At 40.4% G+C, this 15,784-nt stretch overlaps 1 protein-coding gene across 38 annotated transcripts in view; it reads right to left on the bottom strand.

Annotated features, from left to right (window-relative positions):
* Window positions 1-15,784, bottom strand: part of RIMS2 (regulating synaptic membrane exocytosis 2) — a 724,335-nt gene that overhangs the window by 200,449 nt on the left and 508,102 nt on the right. The window contains exon 21 of one of the 38 annotated variants that reach the window (XM_074986773.1): window positions 14,622-14,684. The exons of the other annotated variants lie outside the window; for them this stretch is intronic. Coding sequence (XP_074842874.1) covers window positions 14,622-14,684 — 63 coding nt within the window. The remainder of the gene's footprint in view (window positions 1-14,621; window positions 14,685-15,784) is intronic. 38 annotated transcript variants of the gene reach the window in all.

Here is a 15,784-nt window from a genome sequence, read left to right on the forward strand (position 1 = left end):
TCAATCCTCGGACATGTTGTTCTTCTACTAGCTATAGGAACTTTGCTATTTAGTCACAGACACAAGATCCTCTGTTAGCATAACATAAACAAGCATGTCTGCAAAAAGTGAGATTTCTAGTAACAAGCATTGAATCATAAATATTGTAGCAGGAAATGTGTGATGACATGAAGAAGCAGTTCATTGTAACAGCATAGATATAAAGCAATAAACTACTTAGCAGCAGGTTAATTTCAGTTTTAAGAGAATCATAATCAAATACATATAAATAAGATTAACATAAAATAGTAGTATGTACTGGTATGCTATTTAGTGTGGAAAATAATTCAATGATTGCATCAATTCTAGCAAATAAAATATAAACGTATCTGAGTAATCAATCATATATGTCATACTATGGTGTGTGTGTATGAAAACTTTACAGAAAATTAGTGATGATATAGTATGAAGATTTTCAGTGGAACTACGCTCATTATCTGACTCTTTATTGACATCCATTTGGGATGATGCATTACATATGAACAATGCCACGAGTGAATTATACTAGTAACACCAAGCAACCACCAATAAAATCTTTATACTGAATTAAAGTCTCATGATATCTGTTAATGTTAGAAATACTGTAACTAAAATATTTTAGAAAGATTTTTAAAAAACTCATCTGGTAATTTTTTCCTATTTCTTCTTCCTATGAAGCCAATACACATAGTTCTGTTGCTCATGTCTGACCTGATGATTAGCCAAATTTTCAGGGCCTTGGGGACATTCTACTTGGAAGTTGAGTTGATGGAAATTGATGGAGACTGTTTTTTTTTTTTTGATGCAACCTAGTCTTTACAAAACTATACAAAATCCTACTTCAACAAACGAAGGAGAAACCAAAAGAAAGAGGATAATTTTCTTAGCTTACCCCTCCAAGTATCTTTAACCAATATAGTGAGAATCACTAACTTTTCCCAGGGTCGCATTGTGCTAAGAAGCTACTACTGGACTTGCTTGCTGTTTGACTTTTCCTCTGCTTCTGTTTTCACTTATTTTCAGTTTGTGTGTGTTCTGCTCTCACTCACACATTCACACTCATGCACTTGGTCACAATACCCAGGTGAATCTCCCTCCCACACAGCGCTAGTATCCAGGCAGACTCCATTTTGGCCTTAAATACGTCCTACAAGGATTTCCAACGAAACGTGCATTCACACATCAGTTTAAATGAAGTTTTAACCCACTGTAAGGTTTTACAAAGCTCATAATAACATAATGGCTATGTCTACACTAGCACACTATGTCGAAGTAGCCTATTTTGAAGTAAGGACAGCGAAATAGGCTACTTCGACGTGTATCATCTACACGTCCTCCAGGGCTGGTGCCATCGACATTCAACATTGAAGTAGCGACGGGGAACATCGAAAGGAGCCGCCCTGCATGGAAATGGGGAGCATCCACGCACACAAGCACTCCTCATCGAAATAAGGGGTCAGCAAAGCCCCATGCCGCTCCCTTAAAGGGCCCCTCCCACACACACTTGCCCTGCACAGCACAAGATCCACAGAGCCAACAACTGGTTGCAGACCCTGTGCATGCAGCATGGACCCCCAGCTGCAGCAGCAGCAGCCAGAAGCCCTGGGCTAAGAGCTCCTGCACGCGGTGACCATAGAGCCCTGCAGGGGCTGGACAGAGCATCTCTCAACCCCTCAGCTGATGGCCGCCATGGAGGACCCCCCTATTTCGAAGTAGCAGGACACTGATCGTCTACACACACCCTACTTCAACATTGAACGTCGAAGTAGGGCGCTATTCCCATCTTTGGATGGGAATAGCAATTTCAACGTCTCACGGCCTAACGTCAATTTCAACATTGAAATAGCACACGGCACGTGTAGACGCGACGCATGCTATTTCAACACTGTGCCAGCTACTTCGAAGTAGCCGGCTAGTGTAGACGCACCCAATGAGTTTAAAAAACATAGGCCTTGGAGGAAAAGAGAAAAAATAAATAATACATTTTAAATATGCTTCTAAAAGTTACCTGAATAACTTTACCTTACATTATATCTCAGTTTAAATATTAAAAATAATTTCACTGTCTTTCAAGTAGAGTGCATACTGTTCAGAACCTGGATTCAGGACTTTCTAGTTACTAATAAATCTTTCTACTAATTCACCAGTTGCGATCATAATTAATACTTCTTTCAAATGAAAGCAGACAGAACACTCTGAGGTGATGACGTCGGCAGCTTAATTTAAAGAACCCTTCTTTCCGCTATCAGATTGTAAGAGTTTGTTCACAGTAAGGGTCTTAACGCAAAGCAAAATAGGTACAAATCTGCACACACTAGCCTGATGCGTACTAACTGGCCTTGCAGGCCCTACTACAGTACACTAAGGTTATGGCTTGGCACCACAGTTAACTCAAAGTGTAACTGGAGTGTTGCCCCTAATTTGACTCCTGTCCACACAATAATCTCTGTCTTGAGGTAAGAGGTGTTTGGGCCTTGCGCTAGCTAACCTTTCAAAAGTGGGAGAAGTCTGAGTGATGCCAATGCTCCAGCTACTAATGCAGAGAGGACACAACAGCTCCTTACAACAACTCTTCAGGAACTAATCCAATCACTGTGCTACTAATCAAAACAAGGTGTAATTCCAGTGCTATTTTGAAGTGTGATCAGTATTGTACTAACTCAAGCTCTTCTCCCTGGATCAGCACCGTATACTGGTTGAGAGGCTTCCATGTTGCTATGACCCCAAAAGTGATGCTACTTGGAGTCCTGTATTCCCTTATTGCCATTCACAGCAAGGTTCCAGACAAAGCGTGATCCAAGAAGTCCTCACAGACAGAACAGATGCAGGATAACTGCACAATGGAGGTGAAACTGATGTGTAATATTGTAATGTCTTTGAAGGTGGATGAAGGCTGCAGCTGAGAGAGGATTTCCCATTGTCCTGGTGTCCATGCCAATGGTTACAAGCCCTCTATCTGTCAATGACAGTGTAGTGACTGTTGGCATCAGTTTCCCCACTTGAAAAGAAGTCCTGCAAAGGCATCTTCCAGTTTTGGGAAAACAACACTTGGACCTGTCAAAAGTCCAGTGGTGATTGGCAAGTAGCAACAGGAAACAGGACAGTGAGATCCAGAAATTCACAGACCAACACACAGAGAGTGGGTGTGTGATTCATTTATCCTACTCGAGGCCTGAGGCAGGTCGAGCATTTTGGCAGTTGTACTCATGACTGAGCAGTCCCTTTAAGGACCAACTCTCCTGACCCACATGGAGAAGGAACTATAAAGGGTGCCCTAAAAATAGGCTTGCCTCTGATCCTCTTGGCTGGATAGCCAAATCCAGCAGGATCTCCATACCAGCAGCTGAAAATGTAACAAACTTTTCAATTCCGGAACTTGGAAAATATGTACCCTGACAGACAACTCAAACAGCAACCAACGAGAGTGATGTACAGCCATCTTTGCTGCTCTTGACCAAGCGCACTGAACATGAACTTATCATCACAAACACCCCTGTCCAACAAAAGGACAATATTTTGGAGACATCAACGGTCAAAGCACTGGCATCTTCTTGACTATGTCATAGTTCATGCCCAAGATCACAGTGATGTACTTCTCACAAGAGCAATGACAGGTGCCTATAGTTACTGGACTAATCATCACCTCATCTGATCCACAATGAAAATTAAGATCACCCCCAAATGGAGAATGCAAAAGAAGCAGGTCAGGCGCAAGCTGAACATTCAAGGTCTGAAGGACCCTAGTAACTGTGACCACTTCCAACCAGTTTTGGAAGAAAAAATTCCATCAGAGTTTCCAGAAGAAATCGAGGAACTCTGGAGCCACCTCAAAGCAATAATCATCTACGCCTGTGAGGACACCATAGGTTAGCAAAACAGAAAACAACAGGACTGGTTTGACAAGAATGATGTACTGAAATGGAACAACTCATCAATGATAAAAGGGTGGCATTTTGTGCTTGGCAGAAGGACATAAATTGTATTAAAAGAGAAGCCCCAGGCAAAAGTGAAGGTGCAAGTCCAGCATAAAACTGGAAAGCTCAAGAACAAACAGAGGACTGAAAAAGTGCAAGAACTCCAACATCTCATGGACATCCACAACACACAACATCTTTAGTGCCATTAAGGTTGTCTATGGGCCAGCTTGTTATTACATGAATTCCCTTTGCTTTAACGATGGAACCACACTTCTGAAGGACAATGAATGTGTTCATTTTCTCTGAAAAGAACTTTTTGAAGATCTTTTTAACTGTAACTCCATGGTTGCACGTGAAGGTTGAAGGTCTTGAGTGAATCCCCCACCTATATTCTAGGAATGAGCTTGGTGAATTTTCAAAATTGCTTGAGGCACACAATGCCATTAAACAGATGAATAAGGCAGGAGGTCCAAATGGGATCCCTGCTGAAATCTTTAAAGATGGTGGACCAGACCTAATTTGGCAGCTTTTCCTGCTCATCCTTAAAATCCGGATAAAGGAGGAGATTTCCAGCAAAATGAGGGATGCCCTAATTGTCACCCTCTTCAAGAAAGGGGATAAAGCAGACTTGAAACTATCACTGTCTCTCACTCCTTGCCACTTCAGGCAAAGTTGTGGCATGGATCCTTGCAGCTAGCCTTTTGCTCTTGCCAGAAGAAATTTTACCAGAGTCACAGAGTGATTTTCAACCATATCATGGAACTACAGATATAATCTTCACAGCACAGCAGCTGCAAGAAAAGTGTCAGGAGCAAAATAGACCATTGTATATAGCTTTCATTGCCCTTACTAAAACCTTTGATCCAGTGAATTGCAAAGCCCACTGGATTGTACTTTTGAAGACTGTATGTCCTGCTAAATTAATCAATATGCCAAAGCTGCTTCATGATAACATGAAAGTGACTGTTTTGAGAAGTACTGGCTCACAGAGTGAATCTTTCAAAGCACAAACAGGAATCAAACAGGGCTGCGTCATTGCTCAAACCATGTCTGTCGTTTTCATTGCAGTCATTCTTTACCTTGTTTCTGGGAAACTCCCAGCTGGTGGTCATGGGATAGGAGGAAAGATCCTTTCATGGATCGGGAATTGGTTAAAAGACAGAAAACAAAGGGTGGGAATAAATGGTAAATTTTCACAATGGAGGAGGGTAACTAGTGGTGTTCCCCAGGGGTCAGTCCTGGGACCGATCCTGTTCAACTTGTTCATCAATGATCTAGAAAATGAGGTAAGCAGTGAGGTGGCCAAGTTTGCAGATGACACCAAGTTGTTCAGGACAGTCAAAACCAAAAGGGATTGTGAAGAACTACAAAAAGATCTCAGCAAACTGAGTGATTGGGCAGCAAAATGGCAAATGAAATTTAATGTAGGTAAGTGTAAGGTAATGCATGTTGGAAAAAATAACCCAAATTACACGTACTACATGATGGGGTCAAATTTAGCTATGACAGATCAGGAAAGGGATCTTGGAGTTATAGTGGATAGTTCTCTGAAGACATCCACGCAGTGTGCAGCGGCAGTTAGTAAGGCAAATAGGATGTTAGGAATTATTAAAAAAGGGATCGATAATAAGACAAAAGATATCATACTTCCCCTATATAAAACTATGGTACGCCCACATCTTGAGTACTGCATGCAGATGTGGTCTCCTCACCTCAAAAAAGATATATTGGCATTAGAAAAGGTTCAGAAAAGGGCAACTAAGATGATTAGGGGCTTGGAACGGGTCCCATATGGGGAGAGGCTAGAGAGACTGGGACTTTTCAGTTGGGAAAGGGGCGATTGAGGGGCGATATGATAGAGGTATATAAAATCATGAATGGTGTGGAGAAAGTGAATATAGAAAAATTATTTACCTTTTCCCATAATACAAGAACTAGGGGACACCAAATGAAATTGATGGGTAGTAGGTTCAAAACTAATAAAAGGAAATTTTTCTTCACACAGCGCACAGTCAACCTGTGGAACTCCTTGCCCGAGGAGGCTGTGAAGGCCAGGACTCTATTAGGGTTTAAAAAAGAGCTTGATAAATTTTTGCAGGTTAGGTCCATAAATGGCTATTAGCCAGGGATAAAGTATGGTGCCCCTAGCCTTCAGAACAAGGGCAGGAGATGGATGGCAGGAGATAAATCACTTGATCATTGTCTTCTGTTCGCCTTCTCTGGGGCACCTGGCATTGGCCACCGTCGGCAGATGGGATGCTGGGCTGGATGGACCTTTGGTCTGACCCAGTATGGCCATTCTTATGTTCTTATGGTGTTGAAATCATTCATAGAATGGATGGAAGGCTGTTCGGGCTTAGCAGGCTGAAAGCTAAAGTAAGATTTCCACCACATCAGTATGCTGAGGAGAAAGCAGTTTTTGCTTACTCTCTGAGAAAGATCTTCAAACCTTCCTGAATGTGTTTGTGGATGCTTACACACCTTGGTCTCACACTCAACATCAAGAGGATCAAAGTGCTCCATCTGCTTTCTCCAAATGAGGTACCACATGTTTCATCTATTAAAACCAATGGAGAAGAACTGGAGAATGTCAACAATTTCCTCTACTTTGGAAGTCATCTCTCATTCACGGCAAATATTGATGCAGACATCCAACACTGTCTGATCTTTGCCAGTGCAGTCTTTGCTCCTTTGTGGTACAGAGTTTTGAAGATCACAATACTCGAACAGATACCAAGATTCTTGTGTATTAGTCTCTTATTCTCCCAACACTGTTTGTGGGTCTGAAACCTGGACAACATAAAGACATCACCTGAAAGTTTTCAAGAGACACCACTAATGCTGCCTCTGCAAGATCTCAGAGATCAAATAGAAAGAAAGGTGCACCACCATTAGTGTTCTGGGAGAGACAAAGATGACCAGAATTGAGGCAATGATCATCCATCAACAACTGTGCTGGACTGGTCATGTTGTCCTGATGCCAGACTATCACCTCCCAGAACAGGTCCTGTTCTCTCAGCTGAAAGAACAGTACCATTACATAGGAGGCCAACGGACGCATTATAAGGATGTGCTGAAGGATAACTTTAAAAAGAACAATGCTGACATTGACACTTGGGAGACAATTGCCCAGGGTTACTCAATATAGAGAGAAGTAATACATGATGGTCCCCTGCATGTGGAACTTGCTCTCTGACAAGCTGAGGAGGACGAGAGGCACAGGACAAATGAAAGACTGGCTGCCAGTCATAAGTTATGTCTAGACTGCAGGCTTCCATCAACACAGCATGCATCCAGACTGCAGGGCTGTTGGCAGAGATCTGCTGGTTGGAAGTGTTCTGTCAACATCCCTGTACACCTCATTCCACAAGGAAAAAGGGATATCTTGACAGATGGGGTTTTTTTCCAGAACTTGTCCTCATGTGGACAGGCCAAATGTCAAAAAAGCTTCTCTTGACAGAACTGTCTTCAAAAGATACATAAATGTGTTGCAGAATTTGTGTATCTTTTACTGACAGTTCTTGGCAGTCTAGACATAGCCATATGCAACAGCATCTTGCCATACCAGACGGCATCTGTCCTCACTGTAATAGAACTTGTGTTTCAAAGACAGACCTTAACAGCCACCTGAGGATCCACAACTCCCATGGAAGATGATCGTACTCAGTAACAAGTGAATGCCATCATATTTTCATACCTTCATACCAGGTCTAGATAAGTGTTACAGTGAAGACAAGCCTTAAACATTCTGTAGTACATTTTGACTTACTGCTGTTTTAAACAACAGAAGATCAGAGTGCACTACTGAACTTTTAGTGCACAGTACTGGGGTCCAAAGGGCTAATTAGCAACCCAGCTTATGTGACTTTACACCCCATCTTGCCCTGCATTATGCCCTTGTGTTGACAAACACTAAAATGATTTCTTTAAAAAAAAAAAGCATATGAATCTCATGCAGTGCAGGGCCATCTGCATGCAAACAGCAGCATGGCTTGCCTTACTTTTATTTCAGAATGGCTCCTTAATTTTATATGTTAATACCCGCCTCCCAAAAAAAGTTTGAAAAACTGATTTGAGTGGTCAGACATTTATGCAACAAGCCTCAAAGTTAGGAACAAGCACCCCATGATAAGGAACAGATAACCTTCCCAGAAAACACCACCCAGAAGAACTGGAAGAACAACTTTATGCTGTAAAAGGACTGATCATGATGCTGAGTGACTAATTAAGGCCTGATAGAGCACAATACATAGACTTGCATGGAGGAAAAACCCTATAAAGGATGGGGGTGTCCCTTGTATTATTCTTTGGTTTCTGTCCTGCTAAGATTTGGAGCATCAGTCTGGACTGGAAAACCCCTGCTCCTCTTCCTTGCACCTGACTTATCTGCTCAATAAATCAAGATGAGCAACAGACTGGTAATTATAACAGGGTGTGTGTGCACACGTGTGTAAAAAAGCACATGCTGTTTTGTTAAATTATCAATAAATGTGGCATGTCTCCTTATCCCCTAAAAAGATCCTGTGTGCTTCTTTTAAGCATAGCACTAAAATTATTCAAGCATGCTAATCCACAACTAAAGGTAGGTCTACAGAGCAAACTTATTTTGAAATAACAGACATTACCAAGAAATAACTATCCTAGCATCTACAAAATCCAACCACTACTTCAAAATAATTTCAAAATAGTAGTTGGCTTATGTTAAAATTGGCAAATCTCATTCAATGAGGAATAGCACCTATTTCAAAATAGTATCAGAGGGTAGCTGTGTTAGTTTGCATCTGCAAAAACAACGAGAAGTTACAGACTAACAGATACATTGGAGCATAAACTTTTGTGGGCAAAGGCCCACTTTGTAAGAATGCTTTGGAGTGGAAATTCCATAGGCAGGTATAGCAGGTATTAGATACCCGCGTCTGGAATTTCCGCTCCAAAGCATCTTACGAAGTGGGCCTTTGCCCAAGAAAGCTTATGCTCCAATATATCGGTTAGTCTATAGCTATGGTTACACTGATCCGAACTTCTGGAAGCAGTAGGCAAATAGAAGGTTTCAAAAATGCAAATGAGGGCTCATTTGCATATTCACTCCCTGGCAGAGGCTGCTGCCAGGAGAAAACAAGCAGTTTAAATGTGGTTCTGCCAGCAACACCACCCTTTTGTTGGCAGCCTCTTCTGCCTGATTTTTCCCTCTGGTGTTTCACCAGTTAAATATTTAACTATTTGAGTATTCTCGTTGGCATCTGTGGAACTGTTCTCAGACTCAGAATTAAGCTTGACTGTTTTGCTGGACTGAGCTTGAGTGCTCAGCATCTTGTAGTACTGATCACTATATTCAGATGAAATGCATGACATATAATCCAGCATACAAGTAGCTAGTGACACAGGTTCAGCCTCTGTTCTGAGTTTCCTTCCTTTATCAGTTTTGCTCCAAATCTTATGAGTTGCTAATAACATAATTTCTGATTTAATTTTCACTTATTTTTCAGTAGCAATTGCCTTTAAAAAATGGATACCTTGGCAAGATTTATGCATCTGCTTAATTTTATGCACTAAACCACAGTGCCATATCTAAATGGGATTAGTCATGGAATAGAAATGTGGCTACACCAAAGTCAATAGTTTTGTCATGGAATTTCACAAGGTTAGGATTTGACCCAAAGTCCATGAAGTTAATCCCTGGTTTAATTCCATGGATATTAACGAAATTTCTTTCATTATTTAAAAAGTTTGCGTAAATATTAAGGCTTTATAAAATATTCAAAATATTCTGTATGATCTGTTTAAATGCCAATTTGAATCACAGTTACCCCAAATCAACTTTTCCTTTGTTGTAACAGTGTGCTGATCATAATTTAAATTGCCACACAGAGTACCAACACAATTTTTTTCTTGAGTTACAAACTTTCTTTATTTGTCCTCTGATACCTAAATATACTAACCTTTGTTATAAACTGTGCCTAATAAATACTACATAAATAAGATATTGTAACTTTCTTGTTCGACAAACAGCTTAGACATGTAACTATTTTGTTCTTTTGCACTTTGTAGCATAAGTTTAATTTTTCTCTAATTGGAGTTATAAAGGAAGACAAAGAAGCAGCAGCAGCTAGGACCTGGCATGTCAGTTTTCATACAAATATGTTTCTTTTATACTTCAACTGTTCATCTATCAGTTAATTACAGATGTGCTGATGCAATTGTCTATTGAAGGGAAACTCAAATTGAAAAACAAATAATCAGTGGACCTTTTTTACCTAATCCTGTCACAAGTAATATCCCTTTAGAACAGAAAGGGAAAATAGAAAGCATTCATTTTATCTCTCTATTTCAGCTTGTTTATTTTGTGCACCTGAGAGCACTTTGTTTCATTGTTTTGTTAATGATAATTTGAATGCTGCTCATTCACTATTCTGGGGGAGCTCACATGCAGGCTCTCCCTCAGACTACGCAAGATGATGTTCCCCAGTAAGCATATATATTTTAAAAATTCACATTGATATTCTGCTTTAGCTCTCTTTCACTCTCTCTCCTTCCAAAAGAGAGAAGGCTGAAAGGAGACATAATTGCTCTCGTTAAATACATCTGAGAGGTAAAGATCGAGAACTATGAAGAGCTATATAAGCTAAAGAACACTTCTGACAAAAGAACAAATAAATTAAAAGCAGCCAAGAACAAATTCAGGACATTAAAAGAAGACGTCTAACTACCAGAGGGTGACACTCTGGAACAGCCTCACAGGGAAGATGAGAACTCAACAAATTTATGTGCTATCATGACAGGATTGCTAGGAATAGGCAGGGATGTTCCTGGTCTTTTGTTCTAAAAGGTTCATGCTTGATAGTCTAAGATGAACATGTGCGGGAGTCAGGAATCCCCTCCTCTTCACTCCCTGAAAGTTATTCTAGTAGTATTCCTTCCTCTGAAAGACCAGGAATGACCAAGGTTTGAGATGGGGACATGGACATAGTGAGGCAGAGCTCTGAGGTGGCACTAAGCATTTTCTTCTTCTTTTTTAATTTTTTTCTGTTTCATTTCATTTTCAGTACTTGGCTGGATGATCCTTCCTCAGCCCGTTAAAGGCTTGGTCTTCACAACATCCTTTGGCAAGGAGTTCCACAGGTTGACTGCATTTTGTGAAGAATAGCTCATTTGTTTGTTTTAAACCTTCTATCTATTAATTTCATTTGGGCTACGTCTACACGTGAAGCCTACATCGAAGTAGCCTATTTTGATGTAGCAACATCGAAATAGGCTATTTCGATGAATAACGTCTACACGTCCTCCAGGGCTGGCAACATCGATGTTCAACATCGATGTTGTGCAGCACCACATTGATATAGGCGCTGCGAGGGAACGTCTACACGCCAAAGTAGCACACATCGAAATAAGGGTGCCAGGCACAGCTGCAGACAGGGTCACAGGGTGGACTCAACAGCAAGCCGCTCCCTTAAAAGGCCCCTCCCAGACACAGTTGCACTAAACAACACAAGATCCACAGAGCCGACAACTGGTTGCAGACCCTGTGCATGCAGCATGGATCCCGAGCTGCCGCAGCATCAGCCAGAAGCCCTGGGCTAAGGGCTGCTGCCCACGGTGACCATAGAACCCCGCAGGGGCTGGAGAGAGAGCGTCTCTCAACCCCTCAGCTGATGGCCGCCATGGCGGACCCTGCTATTTCGAAGTTGCGGGACGCGCAACGACTACACGGTCCCTACTTCGACGTTGAACGTCGAAGTAGGGCGCTATTCCCATCCCCTCATGCGGTTAGCGGCTTCGACGTCTCGCCGCCTAACGTCGATGTTAACATCGAAAACGTGCCCAACACGTGTAGCTGTGACGGGCGCTATTTCAAAGTTAGTGCCGCTACTTCGAAGTAGCGTGCACGTGTAGACACGGCTTTGGTGACCCCTAGTTCTTATGCTATTGGAACAAGTAAATAACTTTTCCTTTTTAACTTTCTCCACACCAGTCATGATTCCATAGACCTCTAACATACCTCCCCCCTTAGTCATCTCTTTTCTAAGCTGAAAAGTCCCACTTTTGTTAATCTCTCCTCATATGGCAGCCATTCCATACCTCTAATAATTTTTGTTGCCCTTTTAGAACTTTTTCTAATGCCAAGGTATCTTTCTGAGATAAGGTAACCACACTGGAAGACAGTACTCAAGATGTGGGCATACCATGGGTTTATATAGAGGCACTAATGTATTGTCTGCCTTATCCTCTATCCCTTTTTAAACGATTGCTAACACTGTCTTTGGTTTTTTTGCCTGCTGCTGCGTATTGCATGGATGTTTTCAGAGAACTATCCAGAAGATAGTTCCAAGATCTTTGTCTGAAGTGGTAACATGTAGTTTAGTCCCCATTATTTTATATGTATGGTTGGTATTATGTTCTCCAATATGCATCCCTTTGCAATTATCAACATTAAAAGTCATCTGCTGTTTTGTTGCTCATTCACCTAGTTTTGCAAGATTCTTTTTAAGCTCGTCACGGTCTGCTTTGGATTTAACTATCTTGAGCCATTTTGTATCAACTGCAAATATCGCCACCTCTCTGTTCACCCTTTTCTCCAGATCATTTACCAATATTTTGAATAGGTTTAGTCTCAGTATGGATCTCTGGGGAACATCACTAGTTACCGCTGTCCATTCTGAAAACTGACCCTTTTTTCCTACCCTTTCGCCCTGTCTACACGTGCCCCTCCTTTTCAGAAGAAGCATGTTAAGGAGGCACTTTGGAACAGGTTAATAAGATGCTGACATGCATGTTCAGTGCCTCATTATCATAATGGCAGCCAGTTGCACTTCAAAATTGCTGCTTTCGAAACACAGACTGGCTGTATAGATGCAGGCACTTTGAAATAAACCACACACTTTGAAATTCCCTTATTGCCAAAAAGAATTGGGAATAAGAGAATTTTACAGTGTGGTGCTTGTTTCAAAGTGCCCGTGTCAATACCACCAGTCCGTGTTTCCTATCTCTTAACCAGTTCTCAATCCATGAATGGACCTTCCCTTTTACCCCATGACAGCTTTCTTTGCTTAAGAGATTTTGGTGAGGGACCTTATCAAAGGCTTTTTGGAAACCTAAGTACACTATATACAATGGATGCGCCTCGTCCACCTGCCTGGTGACTCCTTTCAAGAATTCTAGTTGATTGGTGGGTCATGATTTCCTTTTACAAAAATGTTGGTTTATTTTTGATTGTTGAGTTTAGTGTGTGGATGTTGGTTGGGTTTAATGACCTGAAATATACAAGGAAGTCAAACTAGGTGGCTAACAAAAACTTCTCATAACACCTGAACACACACAGCAAATAAAAATTACTCTTTTAGTTAAAGCTCTAGTCCTTCCATGTACTGGGCAAACTGTTCACAGTTGTACAGTTTATAATTAATCAGCAAAGCTTGAAAACGGTTCTTCTCATTTGACTAAATATTTCTGTAAAGTTAGATATCTACTTTTTGCTGTTATAGAACAATGAGTAAATACACCATTTCCAAACTAGAGACACAAATAATGTTACTAACAAAACAAAATGAAGATATGAACTTTGTATTCTTTCAACATTTATGGAAGTTCTTCTACCCCACATTATATTTGAAAAATTGGCACAGTATATGTAGCGTTTCAAATAGCCATTTATATTTCAGGCATTCTTATGTGTAATTTAGAGTTAACATAAAATAGAGAAGAATAAATGGATTTTATTTTTATAGAATTAATTCAAATTTATCCTAAAGTAGTTCAAAGGGTTTTCACACAAATTGTTAACAAGAAAAAAAAAGAAAACTGTAGGCCTACTGATGAAGACCTTAACAAACCCCTCACTGGCTGCATCTAGATTCAGTACAGCTGTCAGCAGCCTGACGCAAATGAGGGCTCATGAAATTGCAAATAACTGCTCATTTGCATATTCATGTGTGTTATTTGCATTTTTACAGCAGAAAACAAGCAGTGTAGATTGGTTCTGCCAACAAAAACCCCCTTTGTCGGCAGCTCCTTATCCCCGATTTTTTTCCAAGCATAAGGGGCTACTGACAAAGGGGGTTTTTGCTGGCAGAACCATGTCTACAATGCTTGTTTTCTGCCACAAATATGCAATAAGCCATGTGAATATGTAAATGAGCAGCCATTTGCAATTTCATGAGTCCTCATTTGCATCATGCTGCCAGCAGCCGGACTGAATCTAGATGCAGCCACTATGGAAAATTCCTAGTAAGTCAGTGGGAGTGAGGATTTCACAACTGATCACTATATGCACTGGACTATGTGCTTGATTTTCCAGGAAATACATAAAAAGTGCCAAATAGGGCCACTACTGCAGTACTAGCTGGAAGGATCTAGGTCTAGGTTTTTTAACTGAATTCAGTGACTGGACTTAAATTTATCTTGTTCAATTTGGAATGTATCCTTTGTTCTCGAGAATCTTTCTTCTCAAAAATAACCCAACATGTTAAAAAGCTCACATAAATTAATTCAAGAATCATCACTGTTCTTTCTATCTTCAGGATGAAAACTTTGGCAAGAGACAGGCCAAGAAATATGACTTTTTTGAGATCAGTGGAGAAAGAAATGAAGGATGATTTATGTGATCTCAGGAATAAAATTTACTACTACAATTAGTCAATTTTACAAGCAGATTAGGAACACACATTTGGTAACACTACACTCTTTACTTACCCATAGTTTTCAGCTGAACCATTGACTACATGATCTGCCCATGAACTTGCACCATTGTACCACCTTTACAACGTAGTTAAAATAAAGAAGTGTTATAAATAAATAGAAGTAATATTAATAACACTAAAATGCATGTGTTTTATTTCCTTCTCCCTAATCTAGAGATTTTTTTAAAAATTGTTTTGAATATATTTTCTGCATTTCCTCTTCTTTTGTAAGAGGCAGCAGGAAAAACAGGTTACAGTTATGGCAACAGTTATGCATATTTTTGCCAGATATAATTCCCAACATATTTCATTAAGTAATTATATCATTTTCAACAAGTTTGCCTAAACATGAATTTCTTTCTTGAAGTTTAATCATTCAATGTTTTGCATTCAACATATCCATTGTCTTTAAATGTGTGTGGAACACCTTTAAGATTAGACAAAAGAAGGTAATATCAAACTTAAAAGCTGTGTACTCTAAACAAAACCATTTTCCTTACCTATATCTTAAAAAGTCTTCGAAATAGTAAAGCAAAATTCTATTGAAGATTTTTTGTGGGATTTTTGTATTTATTTTGGAAGGAAGAGGGGCTTGTTGTATTCCATTCAGCTCCCGTAGTCTACATCTACTCTACAGCGATCTCTCGACACAAGTTACTTTTGGAAGCAATCTTCTGGAAAAACTTCAGTCAACAGATCACATCCACGCACAAAAGCAGATCGAAAGAGCAATCTGCTCTGTCAACAGAGTGGCTGGATAGCCCAGCCCTCTCTTGACAGAATGGCTGACGAGAAGATCAGCAAACAGGGCTGCCTGACAGAGGGCACCCCAGAGCACCTACACAGCTTTTTTGTCAACAGAAACTGTTGATAAAGACATTCCTCATCACAGACAGACAGAACACTGTCAGTGGAAGTCATGTCATCAGACTGTCAGAATGCATTTTGCATTAGGCACTCCTTGAGTTTTGTCAACAAAACCCTGGTTTTGTCGACAAAACTCTCTAGTCTAGATGTAGCCATAATGAAAAATCAATGAAATTATAATCAGCATTACTCTGTGCAGTTCTGTAGATGAGCTACATGATTTATAGAGATGTAACATATCAGCAACATCTATTAAAACAACATCAAGAGGATTGTAGAAAGGTTCTGTCTGAATGGTAGCAAATGGGA

This window comes from Carettochelys insculpta, chromosome 2 (genome assembly GCF_033958435.1).
Source record: "Carettochelys insculpta isolate YL-2023 chromosome 2, ASM3395843v1, whole genome shotgun sequence".
NCBI classification, from domain to species: domain Eukaryota; kingdom Metazoa; phylum Chordata; order Testudines; family Carettochelyidae; genus Carettochelys; species Carettochelys insculpta.